Source organism: Rhipicephalus microplus, chromosome 8, assembly GCF_043290135.1.
Source record: "Rhipicephalus microplus isolate Deutch F79 chromosome 8, USDA_Rmic, whole genome shotgun sequence".
In the NCBI taxonomy this organism is placed as follows: domain Eukaryota; kingdom Metazoa; phylum Arthropoda; class Arachnida; order Ixodida; family Ixodidae; genus Rhipicephalus; species Rhipicephalus microplus.
The window spans coordinates 4,045,858-4,068,028 of NC_134707.1; the positions used below are offsets into that span (position 1 = coordinate 4,045,858).

At 47.0% G+C, this 22,171-nt stretch overlaps 1 protein-coding gene across 3 annotated transcripts in view; it reads right to left on the bottom strand.

The window, feature by feature from the left end:
- LOC119163963 (ras guanyl-releasing protein 3) overlaps nt 1-22,171 on the bottom strand; it is a 182,260-nt gene that overhangs the window by 132,939 nt on the left and 27,150 nt on the right. For all 3 annotated transcript variants that reach the window (XM_075870791.1, XM_075870790.1, XM_037416052.2), the window contains exons 2-3: nt 13,780-13,861; nt 2,554-2,839 (exon numbers count right to left, since the gene is read on the bottom strand). In XM_075870791.1, the coding sequence (XP_075726906.1) occupies nt 2,554-2,707 (154 nt within the window). In that variant the 5' untranslated portion in view covers nt 2,708-2,839; nt 13,780-13,861. The remainder of the gene's footprint in view (nt 1-2,553; nt 2,840-13,779; nt 13,862-22,171) is intronic.

Consider the following 22,171-nt stretch of genomic DNA (forward strand, 5'->3'; position numbering starts at 1 on the left):
TACACGGCAGCGCAGTGACGTTGGTTCTCTACGTAGACGACTGTGATTTGACGTTGCTAACAGTGGCACATGACATGCCGAAAATTGTTTAACACGACATGCGTAGTATATGTAATTTGTTTCTTGAAAAGATTAATAAATTTCGAGATAAATAATGTGATGCAACAAGATAATGTGACCGTCTTTTTTCTATTTTTCTACCATGAATCGCGACAAGATGTGGGGCTAATGTGTCAGCGTTTCGTACGCGTTCGTGTCCCCGCGGTCAGCGCATTGAGCAGACGACAACCGTAAGCATGGAACACTCCGACAAGTTCGCACACTCATTGTGCTCATCTATTCTCCTGCGTCTAAGCCAGCCTTTCCAAACCATCCCGCAGAAACAGGCAGTAAACCTCAAAACAATGGTGATCAACAACAACAAAAAAAAAACGCCGCTCACAGGCACAGGGGTTGGGCTTGTTTGGGCACGTCATGCGCACGTGATCTTTTGGTCGGATGCCGGAGAATGTGGGGAAGAGATTTGGCTTACGAAAACTATGCGGAGGAACTGCAAGGGCTTCAAGTTTGCCTCCTCCCATCCTCGTTTCATGCCGCTTCAAAAAAAAAAAAAAAGTTTTCTCAACTAGTAATGAACCGACTCAAAAATTTTTTGTGGCTAAATGTTCCTCATCGGACTCCCAAAAACTTCCACAATCTAACTAAAATTTGGTATGGGGCCTCGTGAGTCGCCCTTTAAAGCATTTTCTGGTTTTTGTAATTACCTAGTTTTTCCCGTTTCTTCGCGCTTTTAGGTCATTTAGTCTTCATCCTTCCCAAACGTGCTGCCACCGATCGCATTAAAATTAGATACTTCTAAGCACAACTAAAGCCGCCTCGCCACAATGGTCAAGTGGTTAAGGTATTCCACTGCTGACCCGCATGTCGTGAAATCAAATCCCGGCGGCGACTGCATTTTGGATGGAGGCGAAAATGCTGTAGGTCTGTGAGCTCAGATTTGGGTGCATGTTAAAAAAACCCTGGTGGTCAAAATTTCCGGAGCCCTCTCCTACCGCGTCTTTCATAATCATATGGTGGTTTCCATTGTTTTCGGACATACAATGGAGAAGACACGAAGTCACTTAACTATCAGTGCCACTGCATGTAATTACTAGACACTTGTCTACGCTATTTTATATATTCCTTTATTTCTTCATTCAACCACTTGTGTCATCTATTCATTCTACCAATTTTAAGCCATACATGCCTAACGATGTTTGCCATTTTGTTATGATGGCACAGTGGAAAAAAGATACAAATTTATTTGTACAATCTTGTTTCTGATTAATCATAAAAAAATCGTAATGTGACAGATGAATGTAGGCCCTTCCTCATTCTGTATAAAGTTTCACGCTGACATATAATAGAATTTCAAGGCGCTTTCATTTTTAATGCCGTACCAACCGATGTGAAAGCAGCACACAACTTTTCTGCGGCAAGGAAGCATTGTACATTAATGGAAAGTGGCTTAGTTTGATAAGTCATCCATGACAATTAATCCATGTGCTTTACTTTGTCACTAAAGGTGTATTGTGTAATCTAGTACTTGTATTTTTACCTGTCCCATTTTGTCACTGTTGGTACTGTTTGCTGATTTATGCGGTATGCCTAACCATTGGTCCCAATGATAGCCAGCCATGCTATGGGATCAAAAATATTTTTTTGGTTTCGAAGTTTCCATGTGCTGAAATTGATGATAAAAAAGGATTTATTTTAGACAGATGTACTGCCAGGCACTCGCGAGTGTAAAGGCAGCGCTTGAAAGAAGAATGATCAAGGATTCCTTATGACATTCAGTCACAAACTAATAATTAATTCAATCTCCACCTACAGCCGTCGCTGTCACCCCCTGAAAGACTGCACTGATGCCCCTTCCAAAAGCTATTGCTTATTTACTCGACATCAAAGAACTCTCACGTAACTAAAACAGGCAAGATTCCCAGACCGACATGTTCACACCCCTAATTTTTCAGTCAAAAGCATTGACTTTCTGGCAAATTTCAGGAAATAATCAGTGTTCAGTTCTCATTCTAACGTGATTTTTAAACATGGAACAGGGAAAGTTTAGCTTGCATAGATGAATAAAAGGCATTCCACAGAACTGGTGTTAGTCCTTATAATTATACTTAGGTTGCAACAGACTATACATTCCAAAGAAAAAAAAGATTAATTTTATTTATTTATTTTTTTGCTATCCATGTGACTGTCACACGCCTCTCTTCAGAAAGGCTTGTTTGAAGAGGCAAGGACGCGCAGATTTCTAAAAGAGTCAATGTTACACGACTCTGAATATTATCATACATGCCACAACTTCCCAAAAGAAAGTCATAATTATACGACTCTGAATCATGTCATAGATCCCACGACAAGGTCTTCATCAGAGAGTAAACATATTTGCTTAAAGATTTTTACATGCGAGAGTCCCATATGTGTAGGAAAAAGGAGTCAATTGACTTGTTTTTTTTAGAGTGAGTTTGTGATGATGAGTGCAGGCGATGAAGCGTTTCGACTCACAGAAGCAGTCGATGAGGAACCTGAGTGCGGCATCCAGGGAGGCAGCGCGGAGCGAGAATCCTGGCACAGCGGGGTTCTCGGTGTCCCAGACAAGGCCGTCCCGGGCAGCGGGGCCCCCTCCGCTGGAGCCCATCGAGCCCCCCTGGGGTCCCATCACTCGAGGCCCCACATGGCCCCCGGCTGCACTGATGCTGCTGCTGCAACGCCCACCGCTGCCGGGTCAGGACTCTTCCTGGCAACAGCAGCCGTCCCTACTGCTTCTCTCACAGGTTGCCGACTCCGAGCGCTGCATCACATCAGCAAAGAGCCATTCTTCGCATCAATACACATGCCCCTGCATCAGAACTTGCTGTCGGGCTTACTGGTGACGTGCCATCTTGAAAATTAGTCATGACAACATCCCACTAAGAGCGCTAGCTAACAATTTTGCGTAAAGGAACCCCTATACATAAACGCTGATGCACGTGTGCCAAGGACTTTGTTAATAAATAGTTCATAGTGAGCACTTTTTGTGGGGGTGTGGTCTTGAGTAGTTGCATGTGCGAATGAGGGAGTACCAAACTGCGCCTAATTTTCAGGATGACAATACCTCAATGACCACAGACATGGACTGAGCACTTCGTAACCCCTGCGGATGCACTTGTGGGGGGTGTTCGCGCATCGTCTGCTTCAGCCAGACTGTGAACCAACGCGCATGAGAAGGTCGGTCGCTTGTAGAGGATGCGATAGTAACAGAAACATACGAAGCACAAGCAAGGAGATTACTGAGTGCATTTGTCACAGCTGCAATTCAAATTGAAAGCCAAAGATAGTGGAATTCACAAATAGAGCTGCCCTTGTCCTATTATTCAAGGTCAAAATGCTTCCGACTGCTCTTCACGACACCTGGCTAATACTGTTGCAAAGGTTTTCGCCAGTATGTTATCGCCCCTTGACAAATTGGGGGGTCCTAAAGCCTCGTTTTTAAGATTTGAACGCGACAGCAATATCCTGTCGCTAGTGCTTACTTCAAACACTTAGCGCATAAAATTATTTTGAGCTTACTATGCACCCACTATATGGCCTTAAGGGAATTGGAGCAGTTAACATCTGCTTTTGTAGTGGGTGAGCAGCTTTAAATCATGAAGTGGTAATGATAATTGCCTATTCTGATGCCCGATGGCAATGTGCTCTTGTACACACATTATTGCAGTGATATTTTATATTGTAGTGTGAACCATGTATACAGGACGCGTGAGTGAGTGGGTGAAATGAACTTTATTTGGTCTAGAAGAACCGATGAGACACCCCCTTAAGAGGGGTCCACCGCAGTTGCTGGCCGCGCTGGGACTGGAAGGCCTGCGAACGGGCCTCGCGTGTGTTTGTAAAGCATGAAAGTTACATTCACTGCATTTCCAAGCAGAGGAAGCGGCTCTGTGGTGAAGCCCTAGCTTGCCACACTAACGACCCGGGTTCGAACCCCGCTGAGACCCAGAATTTTTTCTATTGTATTTGCTTCATTCACGATTTTTCGGCCACGGATAAGCTCATTTTTCGCTCACAACCGCCAACGCCGGAATTTCTGTGAAACGGGCGTATTCACGTTCTTGCGTTAATACTGCGTTTTAACGTCCCGAAACTCCGCTATTTTAGTTGCGCGTCCGCAGTAGGAGTACAGACGCAGCCATTTGCAATGGGAGGTACGGCTGCTGCGGACGCGCAACTAAATCTGTTGATTGTCACGGGGTCGTGACGCGGACGAAAGAAGCAGACTGGTGTTGAGATGAAACTATTTACTGCGCCGAACTTGTGGCCTTCTAAAAGGAAAGTCAGCAAAACACTGGCACCGACAGCGGCGGACAAAGCGTCGGCCGTCGATCAACTGACAAGCGGCGAAGCGTGGCGGCATTTATACACGTGTCGTCGAATATTTCAGCCTTATCGCTGGCCTTCGCACATGCTAGTCTCTAAACAAACAAAAGTGATACTATAAAGCGCGCGGCAATATGATATTGATGCGCACCGAAGGCTGCGGATATATCGGTCACCTGTTGTGATGAGCGAAGAAAACGACAACGACGGAAGTGCGGGGCAAGGCGCGTTTAATGTGCGCGTGACTGTCAGCGAATCAGCTGATGACCAGTGGTGGCCCATAGAGGTGGCGTGCCACGATTGGGCCACGGGCGACCACCACGTGGCAGTGGGCTTTGTGGCTGGGGACGAGCCGGAGCAGCGGCAGACGGGAGACAGCGGGCTGAAGCGTCGGACGCAGGCGATCCTGGTTCCGGCCGGGGAACGCGGCTGTCCACGCTACTGCCGTCCACCTACCAGCTGGGGTGGCGTTGCCGGCACGAGTACTGCATCTCGGGGCGCGGCCTGGCCTGCTGTTCTCTTCCTTGCCGAGGGCATCGCGGATCTCGGCGAGGCGTCTCCACGGTCAGCCGTTCGACACAGCGATGAACGTGGCCTGGCTAATGGTCACGGATGCGTCGAGCATCGCGTCTCGGCGCACGCTCTTCGCTGGACGGGCTGGCCATGCCCTGCATGGAGCATCGCGTCTCCATGCGGGTTGACTGCTCCGTGGCCGAACCCATGCCATCAAGCGCCGGTGTCACGAGAGCGTCACACAACGGAAAGCAAAGTGCATGGAGGTGAAGATAGTGTGGATGTACAACCGGGATTGATCGATGAGGAAGATTCCGAAGAGGAACACCAAATGGATGATGAAGACGACGAAAAGGAAGAACTCGTGTTATTCAGGACCTGGCTTGATGAGAGACGGGAGACAGCGGGCCGAAGCGTCGGACGCAGGCGATCCAGGTTCCGGCCAGGGAACGCGGCCGTCCACGCTGCTACCGTCCAACCACCAGCTGGGCGGCATTGCCGGCACGAGTACTGCATCTCGGGGCGCGGCCTGGCCTGCTGTTCTCTTCCTTGCCGAGGGCATCGCGGATCTCGGCGAGGCGTCTCCGCGGTCAGCCGTTCGACACAGCGATGAACGTGGCCTGGCTAATGGTCACGGTTGCGTCGAGCATCGCGTCTCGGCGCACGCTCTTCGATCGACGGGCTGGCCATTCCCCGCATGGAGCATCGCGTCTCCGATGCGGGTTGACTGCTCAGTAGTAGCACCCACGCCATCAAGCGCCAGTGTCACCAGAGCGTCGCACTTCGGCAAGGGACGAGCGAGATGTTCTGCCGGGCGAGACGCGGGCGTGTGTACGGAGGACCATGGAGCCGGGCGAGGTCCAGGGTGGCCGAGGATCCAGGTGCCAGGGGAGTTGCTGGCTGAATCGAGGATCGCCAGTGGTGCCGAGCCGTACCGAGCGACGCGCCAGCCTCGGAAGTGGGCCGTGAGCTCACGAGGTGCGCACCCGAGGGTACCTGGCTGTGCCCTGGCCAGGGTGACGAACGCCGGTGAGTGAGCTGCCGCACCGCAGCTGTAGCGAGCAGCATTTCAGCACGGCACAGACGGTGCTGTGCTGGCCAGAACCCGCACGTGGAACCGCTACGCCCGGAAGGTGATCAAAAGCTTGGAAACGAGGTCCGAGGTCGCGCTGGTCAAGGCATCTCCGCCACTGCAGCTCGAGAGTTGAGGCCACGAAGGCAGACGAAACGGTGTGCCGCTCGAGAGGACGAGTTCCAGCGAGCGTTCCGGAGCCGGACGTGGGACCCGTACGTGGCGGCCAGGTCGAGCTCCGGCGTGTTCGCTCGGGGTCAAGTCCGCCGGCCGGTACAAGGTGCAAGGACGGGGCCTGCTGAACGGCTCCTGCCTGGGTGCAGTGGCCGGGAGCAGGTTCGTGGCGAGGCCTACCGGGCGTGTGTCGTCAGCCGTTCCACCCATGCCATGAAATAAAAAGTTCATGTTAATGCTTTCTCGTCCGCTATCAACAAACATAGTGACGAACGTCCATTTAATCATCACACCTGTGTTTCTTTAAGGTACATGCGCCTAGACCACGGGCCTCACGCCTTCATCAAAAATGCGGCCGGGATTCACCTCCCCCGGTCGATTTAAATCCCTAGTGGCTACGCCAACGGTGCTGGTTATTTGGCAAGAGTGGCGACCAGCTTTCGCAGTAACCGTCATGCGCTAATAGTACAACAGCCACGCGTAGCAGGGGCGGAGCCTTTAGGGGGCCGGGCTGTCGTGCGCTCCATGTGCAGAGTGTTGAACGCGCGCTCGCGCCAAGAGGAAGACTTCTGCGTTATATTCTTTGAGGGCTTGATGATGATCACTTGCCATTATCATTAGAAAAACTACACCACTTGGCGTAACGCAAGCGAAACCATGGATAAAAAGAGACGAAAACAAAGAGGAGCCAAGCGTGAATCAGAGAGAGTGAAAGGAGAAAAATAGCAAGAAGAGAAAGGGGACGAAATAGAAAAATATAATAGAAATAAAGTCAGAAAAAAAGACAAAGGAAAATGAGAAAGAAACAGAAGGCGCGAAAGGCAAAACAAAAACGAAACAAAAATGATGCCCAGTTCCGCATTCAGGCTTATAACCACTCGGACAAAGCTGATTTAATTTTTTTCTTCTATTGTTTTGTTTGATATTTGGCCACGTGCGAATGCCACTATGTCCATTGCAGGTGGTTTGATGGCGCTATTCTTTAAAAGAAGCACGCGGATACTTTTGTGCAGCATTTTTAAACACAGACGTCATTTCCGGCACTGTATAAAGCAGTGTGCCGTAAAAGAACACGAGCCACAACCAACCATACAACAAACAAAACTTAAACGTGCATAAACACACCGAAAGGAAGCGCTCATTATGACTGCATAGCAAAACATATTCGCTGTTTGGATGTGGAATTGTTGCGATAAGGTTTTCGTTTACTGCCCCCCTCGTTTCAGCGTGGAGGTTGCTGTCGTAGTTGTATAGTTACAGGATACGAAAACTGTTAAGGAGACATGTCCCGGGGTACCTCGGCGAAAAGCTGGTGTGTGTGACACAAAGTCACACGACCACCCACGTCTCTTAGATAGAGGGGTGCAAGCTGCGCGTTCACCACGTCTTTGTGTTGTTCGCACATATGACTAAAAATATCACAACTTTGCGGCAAAGGCGAAGCAATGAACGCGATTGAAACAAACTGGAAGGTTACGCGAAAAATGGCAAGCAGATCGAAACGTGTCCAGCGCATATCACGCACGCATGACGCACGAAATGTACTCACATGTACAGATGAACGCGAATAAGCGTGTCGATTGTCACTTCACTGTGTCTGAATAGCGCGCCCTTTTCCCAAACGAAGCCTGTGCGACGAGTGCAGTGACCATTGTGCGCCCGGTAACTACAACAGAATCGTTCCGGTGAAAGCCCAAGGCGTACAATTGCCCCCCCCCCCCGGTGCGCGGGGCAAAGTACGCGTGGCAGATGAGAGCGCGCACCGCCGCGTCGCGACGATCTGGCAACGCTAAAGGGGCTTTAGGCGACGCGCGCTCATTGCGCCATCTCGCTGGTAATGCTGAAAACACGACAGTTGTTCTTCCGAGATACACATCGTCAGCGGTAATAGCTTGCCGTTTGAACGGCTCAGTGGCTAACGCCTCGCATTCACAATTCAAAGGTCGGAGGTTCGATTCCATGCGCTGGAGTCTTTTTTCTAAAGTATTTTTTTGATATGTGGGGTTTAACGTCCCAAAACCACCATATGATTATGAGAGACGCCGTAGTGCTACTTGAACTGGTATAGCACATTACGGGGAAGAAGAAACGGCCGAGCAGACCGACACAAGAGGACAGAGCGCTAACTTCCAACTGAGCTTTATTGTCAAATTGCATCAAATAAGTAGACCGGCGCAAGCATACAAAACCACCCTAACGCAACGACAAGATAACACACAACACCACACCGTCACATATCACATATTCATAGGCGGTTACCCTGCCGTAGTGGAGGGCTCCGGAAAATTCGACCACCTGGAGTTCTTTAACGTGCACCCAAATCTGAGCACACGGGCCTACAACATTTCCGCCTCCATCGGAAATGCAGCCGCCGCAGCCGGGGAGTATTTTTCTTTCTTACGTTTGCATATATATATATATATATATATATATATATATATATATATATATATATATATATATATATATATATATATATATATATATATATATATATATATACGGTGAATAACATAACGGTCACGCCGGCGGTAATCTCCAGCTGGAGCGTCCATATAATTGTATTGCAATAAAAATTGTCAGCGGTCGCGTGACATAATGTAGAGTGTGAAATAAACAGATACGCACTCACATCGTAATAGCTGCATTCCCATAACGTAAAAAACACTCGGCAAAATAACTGCAAACCGCTCCTTCGCGCAACTGACTTGATATTTGGTTTTTAAGCACTATTTTCAAGCTTTCTGTTTTGATCGTCCTACTTTACATTTTTGTCCGTGTTTTCTGCCAACAATGATTGGTGTTGATAAGCCCTGTCATGTAACTCGAAACGACACAGGAACACGAGAAGGCCGTGTACGAACATCACAGCATCACTTCTAGCAACAACTGCTCGTAGCACTGTTAGTAGAGCAAGTTTTGAACATACCCTTCTTGTTCTATAGCGGTGCAGTGCGGCGAGCTTGAAGAGACACAAAAGAGCAAAACAATTTTTCGCGTGCAAGTAAGGTGAAGTTTCACGTTCCCGCAAATACCGCTCTCACCACGACATGACACTTGGTAAGCGAGAAAAAGCGCCAAGAGAAAATGCAGGTGGAAACGCCCCCTTGAGATTCCCGCGCCAAACATCGTAACGTACGAAATTTCGAAGGCGTCTACTGGGTCCCACGTAGCTTCTATTTGAAGAAATTAAGTACAGGAGCTGTCAAAAGTTTCCAGGCCATTATCTCATGTATTCATGTGAAAGTGCGGCCTGAGAATATTTGACATTCCTATGGCATACCGACATTGTCATACCTGGATGTCATAGGCCTAACGTACGAAGTTTCAGAATGTTTAATCGAGCCAATATTGCGAAAATACTTAGAATACATTTTGGACTTTTTGACGTCACGCGCAGAGATTTTTGCGCAAAATGTCAAATAAATTTTCAGTCCTGACCTTCTCCGCTAATATTAAACTGATATGATAGTGAAACACAATACATTTACAAACCAAGTTATCGTTTCTCTTTAGTGTCCCTTTAAGTGAGACTCCCCGTGTCATTGTGTCGTTCGCTTGGCGCAACATCATAGCTGTGTGTTTTCCGACGATTCATGTTTGCCTATTTTGTTCTTGCCATCTTACTCAGCTTTTTTTTTTTTCAATTTGCTCTTCCTGAAAGGATATGCGGTTCCTTCTCGGAGGAAGCTGCCAGCTTGCTTGCAGCCTCGCTATCGCATGCTCGTCATTTGGAATTTTGTTCGTGTTTGACACGAACTTTTATGCCTCGTGTTCGTCGGAGGCCGTATTGGGATTTACCCCACTTAATCCCGCTGCGGTTATGAGCCACTTGTCATACTACGCTCACTACTGCACTCCCCACTTCTCGTACTTCATTCACCTACTTAATTCCGATTTCATTCTCGCTTCATTCAACCCCACTGCATGCCAACAGCTTCACTTTTTCTTCTCTGCCCGTGAACGGCAGCTGGTTGAATTTTTTTCTGTTCTTTTTTGTTATTACAAAAGTCATACCATCCCTTCACTAGCAGTAAAAAGTGCAATCTGCTGTTGCTTCACCTTCTCGTGTGGGAAAAAATGAACCAAATCTCAAACAATAAATAATCATGCAGCTGCAGGGCCCTTCTAGAGTATTTTAGACTAGGCCCGATTGACTTAAACAGCCCTCTAAAAAACGCAGTTTTTTTTTACGACAGAACACATGTTATACAAAGCGAGCGGACGCACTCCCTAGAACAAAGGAAGTGAACACCGTCACACATCCGCTGACCGTGGCCTGGCGACGCATTTTACGGCTTTTTTTATCATTACTCTGACATCGATTCATGCGAAGGTGAACTACAAGTACAAAAAAGCAATAAAGTAAGGGAAGTGGGAAAAAAATGAAGCCTTCAGCAAAACCAAACACGCATCGCAACATGCGATGACTGCGTATATAGACGTTACAGACAGTAGCGAAATCTAGCCGCTTGCATCTAGAACATCTAGCTATTTGCTCACAGAAGTAGACACATACAGATGTTTTTACGAAATGCTGAAATAATACAAGCATTTCAAATCTATTTTAAGGCAATGTGTTGGCCAGCCTGATCCCGCTACACTGTTTGCCTAGCTTGATCCAGGTTACGCCGCGGTAGTCTAGTGGATATGGTACTCGGCTGCTGACCCGCAGGTCACGGGGTCGAATCTCGGCTGCATTTTCGATGGAGGCGAAAATGCTGTAGGCACGTGGGCTCAAATTGGGTGCACGTTAAAAAACCCCAGGTGGTCAACATTTCCGGAGCTCTCCACTACAGCGTCTCTCGTGATCATATGGTGGTTTTGGGACGTTAAAACGCAAATATCAATCATTCAGTCAATAGATCAATCAATAATTCAATAGGCTGATCCCGCTACCCTACATATGCTAGCGGCCACATGCATGGGCGCTTAGAGACGAAGGGTTATCGTCTGTTAGCTCCCACTTTTACTGTTGCCTTCCAATGCCACTTCACGGCAATAGCCCAGGCATTGCCAGGGAGCCGACGTCCACGAATTCGCGCTGTGCCTGAGGACAGGATAGCGTGAAAGTAGGAGTAGTATGCGAACAGGGCGAAAGTGCCGGTGTCACAGAAAAGACCGTGTCGGCGGCACTGGTTGTAACCATAACGACCCAGGGAAAATAGATAAATAAAAAAAATTTGCGTTCGAGCGGAGTTGAACCCAGACATTCTGCGTGGCACTCTGATATTCTACAGAACGACACCAGTGCTTCAAACTGCCTCGAAAAAAAAAAATATGCACGGCTTCAACTTAGCTGACCTGCAAAGTGTGGCAGTTTGGGCTAGTTGGTATGACATGACGATAGTTACCGCGCGAGAACAGAGTCCCTTTGTTGTCGTTCTGTTTACGCGTTATAACTATCCTCTTGACCTGCGAAGGCAGATTAAAGAGCGGAGAGCTGGCATTGTATTTTATCTTACGTGATGTCACATTAATTTTATCAGTGCATCGCATGCCGATTCCTTCGTCATACATGCACAAAGTCCAAATGACGTTGCGGCGATGTTGTTATCACACAGAAGCGGGTTAATCGCACGCGAGATTATAGTGCCTCGACGTCATCTGAGCCACCATGGTGGAACTCTGTTGTGCGTACATGATGTCACGTTCACGCTATCTATTGCAAAAAAAAAAACGACGCCTAAGCACTTTGTACCATTGGTTAACCAGCGTAAACTGAAACGTGCAGCCCCGGTGTTTAGCAGTGGGTTCAACCCGACGCTGCACTGAAGCCTTTCACAATTATTGGTTGCATCTTCGTGCTTCTTGATGAGGTCAGACATGCGTTTGGCTTGAGTTCACCACAGTGTGTATTTCACATGACACGCATTGTGCCTCGCATTAACAAGACATGGATGAGTGTAATGAGTGATTAAATACATTTCGCGGTGCGTTAATTACAGCTGTTTTTTTTTTTCGAACCACAGGTGGTCATAGACATCGCAGCCGAAGCCAAATTACCACTGGAGAAACTCCCGGCCAAAGCAGGCGCTGCTCTCACAGTCACCCAGATCACGTTGACGTTGTTGTGCCTGCAACGCCGCTTGTTCAGCGCGGCGTTGTTGCAAGCGCTTATCACGAGTTAACTCAGCGTTGTAGTATCCTCCCGCCACCGACGTTTGCATTCGCGATCTAGCGCAGCTTGGAAGGCTGCGGGACCATCAGTACGCAGTTGCTGCCGGCACTCTGCCTCCCGGACTGCAGCATCGGCCCGCTGAATGCGAGCACTCTCCCCTGTCAGCGCTCTTCAAGCATTGTCCGTGATTTATCTTCGAAACCTTGAACCTTTATTGATTTCAACATTCGACATGCTGAGGGCCGTGGTCAAAAAGCCTCTAAGGAAGCTATCAGCAGAAACTGGCGCGCACGTTCTCGCCGCCACGGCTGCGATGGGATGGACGACGTCACTCACAGCGCTGCCAATGGTGCGCGTGCTTGGGTACGACGCTGATAACGACTGATAGCACAGCCAATGCAGTCCGCTCGTGACACCAATGCCGAATGGTTTTTCCAAGACATTTAAAGCTTTTGCTGTAAAATTTACACAACTGCGGCAAGGGTCGACTAAAGGCAGGCTATGCAGCTGTCTCCCACAGATGATTTGCGAAAGTACGAACGTCGTCATTCGACGTAGGGCAAAGCCAGCACAGACTGAAAAACAACGCGAGTAGACATGATAAGGATAGATATGGATACACAGAGTAGGCAAATATGAATATAAATGGTAGGCGAGTTGGTTTGGGTTCATAACAAAGTAAAAAAAAAGGCATGCCATGTCTTAATTTCATCCTTTATCTTTGTTCAAGCACCACCCCCTCTTTTATTACTGTATCATATTTTCCACGCTTATACCACACGCATCGCCTAAGTTTATGATCGCATCGCATTTCGCGCCCTCCACTTGAGGCTTGTCAATCACTGGTGTCTGCCCCAAGTTTATCCATGGCAAAAAAAAAAAGCGCTCCTTCCACGATGTATTCTATTAACATACAATGTACTATATTTTCTTCTGACAACTAAACCACAGCATTACGAGTGAGAAATTGACAACCAATCATTTTTAACAGGAAGTTTAGGGGAAGTCCACACAGATTCTTGATAAAGAAAGGTTCTTTGTTGCCGACAAATTAGTCCAGGTTCGGGAATTAAACCCCGAAGCAGCGATTTCGCGGGGCGGTAATGATAATAATAGTCGGGGTTTTACCCTCCAAAACCATGATATGATTGTGAGAGACGCCGTAGAAGAGGGCTCCAGAAATTTCAACCACCCGGGGTTTAAGCGTGCGCCTAAATCTAAGCGCACGGGCTTCAAGCATTTTCGCCTTCGTCAAAAATACGACCGGTATTCGATTCCACGGCATTCGAGTCAGCATTCAAGCACCATATAACCACTAGACTACCGCGTCGGGTTTGCGGGACAGTCGTTCAACAGAATGAGCTAACCAGCATGTTAGCAAGGAGAGGATGATGGGCATGAGCTAACCAGCATGTTAGCAAGGAGAAGACGATGGGCAAACATCTCTACGGGCAAAATGGACATGCCGAAATAAAGCGTCATTTTTATGACTTACCTGCACAGCTGTCATGTCGGGACGAAGTTTCGGCTGAGTTAAAGGAGCGTGGCCGTCGTTGATGCAGACGACCTCGGAATAACTGCGAATAAGAATAATACAGGACAAAAAAAAAATCAGTCTTGTGCATCATTCACCATATTTGGCGGCGTCCGCGAAGTCGCCACGAACGTTCTGTACCATTTTGTAGAAATAATCAAAACTTGCGAGAAGTAAGACAGTGCAAAGAACGCATGAAGAGCGCTGCCTACATCTATTTTCCATCGGCAGATACGCACCCCAACAACAAAGCAGGGCCGTAGTATCTTAAAGCTCCTCCTGCCGCGCATGCGTCCAGCAAACAACTGCCAGAAATCAAATCTACACATAGATTAGTCGTGCAGATATCTAAACGCCTTATTAACTAAGGCGATCGACTGGGCGCTGACTCATGACGAGGCCTTGGAAACGGAAGGTCCATTTTCGTGCTGACTGCTCGGGGCTCATGTGACCCGACCAGAGACGTCTAGTAAGACGTCACTCCACCACCGTACAAATTGAATAAAAAGAAAAGGTCTCCGCCTGGCACAGCCTAAATATCACTAGCTGGGATCGAACCCGCGACCTACAGTTCAGCAGCCGAGCGCCATAACTACCGCTGTACTGCAGCGTACAAAAAAAAAAAAACACGTAATTTGCACATGTGCAATGCTTCCCTCTGGGTCAAGCAGCGAGGAACTTCGCGACTGCGGGAGAGGGCGTTCTTCAAAAAATACAGACGATACAAACAATAGCTCGTTGTCAGAGTCGCCTAAGGCGCCAGCGATACGCCAAGGCGGAGAAGTGGAAGGCAGCCACAAACACGGAAAGAGGGAAAAAAAGAAGAGAGAGGACTGTCAACGTCGCCAACAGCAGCTGTCACCGCCTGCTGACCACAGAGGGCAGCTTGTGCGCGCGACACGTTCAGGCTAGCAGATGTCTACGATGCCGCGATCGGGCTATCACCTCGCAGAGACGGCGCGAAACCTACAGGAGCAGACCACTCGTGCTCGATTAGCAGTACTAGCTTGCAAAAGGAAAATACAGCGCGACACGAGGCGATGCACAAGTGTATACGAACACGCAGGACGCGCGTGCGCTAATAATTGATGTTTCTTTTTATATATAGCTTCGGTGCAAAGTAAAAAAAAATGGCGGTAAACGAACATCGCGTGAAATTTCGAACCGTCGTCTCAATTTTTTTTTTTCGAACCCTCACCTCGCGCAGAATATATCAACAAATGCAATCTTTGTTAGGTTTTACCCCCGTATTCACAAACGCTCCTCGACTCGACTTCCACCCTTCACTTGACAGAGTTGAGTACTGCGCCACCGCTCGGCTGAAAATGACGCTGCGCTAGTCAAGAATCACAGCAGATTATCACTGATATGCAGTGACTTGCCGTGCCTAGAGACGGCGCTTCTATCGGCTTTCTCAAGTGAAGGTGAAGCGTTGAGTGAAGGGACGTTCTAGAATACGGAGGTTAATGTCTTAAAACGACGTTGTGATTATCACAGACACCTTAAGAGATGGCTCCGCAAATTTCGACCACGTGGTGTTCTTTCACGTTCACCTTGGTACACGGGCTTCCAGAATTTCGCCTCCATCGAAATGGAATTCGAGCCCTTCGGGTCGAGCACGTGTAGACAACCGTTCGCTCGTTTCGTAGTACCCGCGCTTTGGTGCACGTTGAGTATACATGAATGGTGAACTTGGCGCCAAAAAGGCTACCGCGCAAGGACACATCTTAAGACGAAGGTAAAACAATGTCGCGTGTTTTTCATAAGAAAAAAGGACAAAGATTGTGTCGATGATACATAAATTTACGTATGAATCGGAAGTGTGCTATCAATGATATGTGGGGCTGCACGTCCCAAAACCACGATACGATTATGAGAGACGCCTTAGTGGAGGGCTCCGGAAATGTGGACCGTTCTTTAACGTGCATCGCACAATACACAGGTCTCGACGAAACTGCGGACGCCACGGCCGAGATCCAATGGTCAGCAGCCGAGCTCGGTGGCGGACGCAGCTCATCCATCGTGGCGGACGTCTGTACCCGCCGCTGTAGTCTATATAATAGTTATGCTCTCGTCAGACAAAAATTAAACTATGCGAACCTAATCTAGAGCCTGCATTTAAAATACTTGATTGATTTGTGGGGTTTAACGTCCCAAAACCACCATATGATTATGAGAGACGCCGTAGTGGACGGCTCCGGAAATTTCGACCACCTGGGGTTCTTTAACGTGCACCCAAATCTGAGTACACGGGCCTACAACATTTCCGCCTCCATCGGAAATGCAGCCGCCACAGCCAGGATTTGATCCTGCAGGTCAGCAGCAGACTACCTTAGCCACTAGACCACCGTGGCGGTGCCATTTAAAATACTTAATAAAGCAGAATACACCATACACATATTCACGTTTTTCAAGCGTGTCTGTTCATGGCGAAAGAGCAAAATTGGAAAAAAGTTAGCTCATCACCAAACCGCATCTCGCATCAAATTTTTATGTCAGCTGTAACACGGTCCCTACCACATAGCGCGTGAACGTTACTTAATTGAGCCACATCTATAAGGTCTGGTCGTAAACACCATAACGGAACTGTTAAGCAGCTATTTAGTAATCTTAACATACATCAACATTTTATTTTTCCAAATGCAATGTCACTGTGGAATAAATTACCGGAAGTAGTGGTTAACGCTAGCACAACAAAATCGTTCAATGGGCTTTTTAGTAACATATCCTTTACCATGTAAAATAGTTTATATTGTGTATCAATGAAGGCAGTTGATTCTTGCGGTCGCTTTTCATTGATGCATGGTGTGTAATTTACCTTATGTGTCGCATTGTTTTTGTACGTGCTTGGTTGCTGTAATATTACTCGTGTGTTTCAAATCGCGAAGTATTTTTTTTTTGCTTTTTGATTGTAATCAACATATGCCCTACCAGTTATGTTAGCGACAGTACTAATTACTGTTGGCATGATTTATGTGCAATGATGTACCCCCTCCTGCTGAGCCCTGAATAGGGCTTGCAGTATTTGTAAATAAAGAATAAAAAGAAAAACATTAGTAAGTCGCCGTGGCGGCTTGGTGGCCACGGCGTGGAACTGCTAAGCTCGAGGGTGCGGGTTCGATTCCCTTGGCGCGACGGCCACATTTCGATGGAGCAAAATGCAAGAGACACCCACGGGATGCACGTTGAAAAACTACAGGCGATCTAAATCGACCCGGAGTCTTTCCACTGTTTCATGATCATGTCGCGTTTCGGCACGTAAAATGTTAAACCTTCTTGCTGACATGCATGAACGTATACACCAATTAACGGGACTTTGCGAAGGGCACTAATACTGCACATACGCACTCCGTAGCCCTTTAACGATTCTACCATAAACAACTGACCGGGATATTTTTTTTTCTTTTTGTAAGGCTCTGATCGTGGGCACGTGCTTTAGCCGATTACATTTTTTTCTCTTACTTTGCCATTTCGCCTTATCGTGTTTATCGTGGATTCTGCTCCAACGTAAAAACCGAAGATTAGTTGAAAGTCTCCGCTTTTATTTATTCTACTCCGCACCATTTTGTGTGCGTGCATGCGCGTTCGTGTGCGAGTCATTCATGCGATATACGCAAAACGCAACCACGGGCTGCCATACTAGCTTCTTGAACTACCTCAGTTGTGTGCAGACCTGGCTTAAGGCATGCATGTGCTGTAGCAGCTGTGCTGCACGCTACAGAGTTGCTAATCATTTCTCATATTCATACTGAAGTGTCGAGTGATAATAAGGTGTCACGATTGAGCAAGTCCCCAGCTTGTAATAATAAACAACCATCAGCGGGCGTCGCTAGATAATGGCCCGAGTCGAGACGCAGTAACATAACGTAAGTTGTTTTCCCGCAGTAGTAGAGTTGCTGGAACACATGTACACACAAAGAAAGAGAAAAGCACGGTATTCCATGGAAATATACTATAGGTGGACAGAATGCAGACATCCGGTAAGCGGTTTAGGTGCCGCAAACAAGGTTAGATAGGCACATCTAGCCCCTGGAGAATCTTGAGATAGTTTGAATCGAAATAGCAATGATGTTATTCAAGTGGACATGTAATGCCTCCAAGGCTAGGCAAGTAATTGAGAAGGCAATGCGAACGGGCTTGGCCTACGACATCCCTTATGCCGTAGTGGACCCCGATGTGATCACACTTGTCAAACATGATCCCTAAGCTGCACACGTGTAATACATTGATTCCGACAAAAAGCAAGCACTTAACCTAGTGACTTCTGATAACGTTAGGGCATGATCATAAGAGAACGTATTGATTATCATAGGAGCTGAAATTTTGCGTACCGAAACCACGGCATGATTATGACAGATGCCGCAACGGAGGACTCTGGAAACTTCGACCGACTGGTGATCTTTAACACGCGCTTAAATCTAAGCACACGGGTACTCTTTGTGTTTGCTGATGCGGCCGTCGGGAGCCGGGAATTGAAACAACGTCCTCAAGCTTAGAAGCAAGATACTGTACGTAAGATACAGGTTGTCTATTATTTGCCACCCCTTCATCTGAGCGTGAAATCCAAGAACTTAATCTTGACTCATTTTTTGCGCGTACAGATAGGTTTGTGTATGGTTCGCACTGAATTCGCCTGGGCGTCGCCTTCACTCGTCACTACACCCACCTAATCGGCCGTGCGGACAGTCCAAACTGTGAGCGCTGCCAAGTGCGCGAAACTTTAGCTCACATATTTTGTGACTGTCCATTATACGTGGCGCAAAGAAAAATGCTAACTTCTACGTTGGCAAGCATCGGACGAACGCCATTGAGTGAAAGCCACATATTGTCAGCAATGAACGACCAAACAATGTCAAAAACTGCTGCAAAGGCTGTTTTAGACTTTATAGAAAGCACTGGACTAGATACTAAACTGTAGGGTACTATGCTAAGTGGCTACTGTACATACGCACCACCTCTTCTTACCCTCATCATCATCATTCATCCCTCTTTCCTTCCTCCTTCCTTTATCCCCTGTGTACAGTAGCAGGCTGGAGCGAACTATACCTCAGGCCGACCTCTCTGCCTTCTAATAAAGTCTCACACACACACACACACACACACACACACACACACACACACACACACACACACACACACACACACACACACACACACACACACACACACACACACACACACACACACACACACACGTGAGAAATATGGCATTCCATGGCTGTCTGAATTCGCTCACTCCTGCTGAATGACCTTGAGTCTGCACTTATTAAAAAGCGTAATACCGTTATTGTTGTAAATGGTTCCTGTTGTTACTTCTCCTGTATATTTTGTTTATTGTAGCTCTTTCTGAAGTGTATTATACCACTCCTGCAAGAGCTATTTCAGAAGGCTGCAACAGATGAAATTAATAAAAAAAATGAAAAATACGCCGGCGACTTGAGAACGTACTGAAATCCAGCACATTCACCTATATGCACTGGGGTTATTAAGAGCATAATTCAAAAAGGAAGCACATTGTTCTTTCATATTTCAAATAACTACGAACCTTTCAAAAAAAGTGCAAATCGTATCTTGGATGAAAAAGAGGCCAAAGCTATAGCTTTTCACTTTATCAGAGTATATACTGAACGCTTCTTTGAAAAGGAAGTAGGTATTCGTTTTTTAGCTAAATAGTGAACAACTTTAATTGTATTTCTTACACTGTGTCATTTGAGTGTTACTTGCTTCCGCTTAAATTGACTTTTTTTTCCGACATGGCAGACTTATAAGCTATGGCAGCTGCAGAAGACTACCAATGTGTGTTTGCAATCCTTATGAAAAAAAAATCGCAGAGTTTCTTCTGTATTTACCCAAGACAAAAATATTAAGCATGCGGGCAGTTGGCCGCATGTAACTGTCTCTGTCCCGTATATACTTTAATTTTCTCAATAAAGATGTTTATCTACACAGGAAAAACTAGCACAAAGAATTTTTTTTTCGTGAGGCATTTCCAGTGGTCATGTGCTGATACATGGCTTTGAAGCAAAGTTCTACACGTTTCAGAATCGGCGTCCACCAGACTTCAGTGATTTTGGAGACAAGTATCGATACATTTCTGTTGTTGGAATCATGTTTCTAAGTTGAAATCTTGTTTTCAAACGACCCACATATATACGGAAAAGGTCTTCCCTTTCCACATGACAAAGTTGGTTGGCATTTTGTACAACCTATGCCCCATCCCAACACTCCCGCTCCTGTTTTCGTCCCTGTCCTATCATGGCCCTTGAGGGAATAAATTTTCGCGACTGCATTGGATGAGACGAGTTGGAGACCCATGACAATGAGGCAGCGAAGGTAAAGGCGAAATTATAAGCCCGCTTGCTATGGTCAACACTTTCGAAGCCCTTCGCTACGGCAACTCTCATTATTATATCGTGCTTTTCGGACGTAAATATCGTTACAACCTGATCAATCAAAACGAAATATCTAGACAGCGTACTACCTGTGGCAAATTAGGTCTTTTTCTCTTCAGGCTTTCAAGACATTTCCCGCAGTCCAGTATAATCGAGAAGGACCTGATAACAAGCAACAAATGCGTCAGTCGGGGCAATGCCACCTAGATAATTTGCTTCTAGGTGACATTAGTCGGGGCATCTGCGCGTCACCTCGCTAAGGCAAGTGACAGATTCGCCATCGTGCGTCGCAACCGTCGCAGCGGTGTACAATCACGTGGAGCGTGGACAGAATGACGTCATGACGAGGCACAAAGCGCGGTCGCCTTCCGCCAATACCGCTGTGTAGTTTCACGTTTTACGCAATTTCCCTCTCCGTGCGGACTACCGCGGGACGCTTCGTTGCGCACAAAATAAGAGAAAGAATTTAGAAACGACGTCAGTAGACAGGCAAACCCGCAAGTGTCTGAAAACACAGCTCTAAATCCGGCGACAATGAAGCCATTCAACTTGACTTCATAAGAATATCTCACCTATAAATTCCTTCAGCGTTATCACCTTTAACTGGATCTAACAGAAAACAGGAAAAAAATACATTGAAATATTAGGCACCAGAACCACGCTATAGCTACGAGGCGCGGTGCAGATGACCGATTTTGAGCCCCCTATTAACGCACACCTAAAACCTAGTAAGCGAACGGGTATGTGTAGTAAGCGAACGGGTAAAACCTAGTAAGCGAACGGGGCAACGCAACACCTATAGCTGCTAATATGCCATGGCAGGCAAGGTCAGTGAAAGATACTACTACTACTACTACTACTACTACTACTACTACTACTACTACTACTACTACTAATAATAATAATAATAATAATAATAATAATAATTGATGGAGTTCGACGCTTCAGAACCACGATACTAGGAGAGACGCCGTAGTGGAGCACTCCGGAAATTTCGATCACCTGGGATTCTCTGAGGTGCACCTAAATCTAAGTATACGGGCTTCGCACATTTTCGCCTCCATAGAAAGTGCCGCCGGGGTTCGATCCGATAGGAATCCCGGCCAGTCCAACGCTACAACCACCGGACCATCGAGGCGGGCAGCGCACGACGGAAGACTCGGCAAGGAATAACATGTATCCACAGCGCTCTTAATTGACTGCGCATGCGTGTCTGTGGCTTTGCTGTTTTTCGCAATGCTTTAATATGTGCCAGAGAAAGTCTTCGAAGACGATTGTATTATAAGCGTAGAAAAACGGACAGCTGGCTAATTTGATAAGTTCATTTATTCTGTAAGGCAGGGCTCGCAAACACCGACACAAGAAAGTCAAGACAATACATGACGCCGTCTAACAACCGAAGAGGCACACAGTGGCGAAAAAGAACGAAGGCACAAAATCTTATCCGCGCATTTCGTGAACCTATTAATCCAGCGCGCGTGGGAGTCTAAAGATTCAACTTTTCTTTTTTTCTTGAAATGATAAAATAGGAGAGGTTGGTGCGATAATGGCGGCACCGGCTATCTCCTTTCCACTTAGCAGACGAAATATGTTGTCAGCAAATTAATAACGGCACAAAATACAATGCAACAGAACATACGACACGAAAATACAGCACAGCCGGACACGACGCGACAATTCAGATCTTTATGCAAGCTAATCGACTCTTGACACACGCATGGACCGTTATCGATGTGCCATGTCTCAACCATCGACGTTATAGTGGTGCATTGACTTATTTCTTGCGACCGTGTTTTCCCGCCCCGTCTTTTCAGAAAGCACTATCAGGAGCGCACGATAAACGGTGGTGTTTTACGCAATATGTGGTGTTTCACGCAGGCCACAATTGCGTTATGGATGCGTTAGAACGTTGAGCGGGACGCCGCCATAATTTCGACCACGTGGGGGTTCCTTAACGTAAA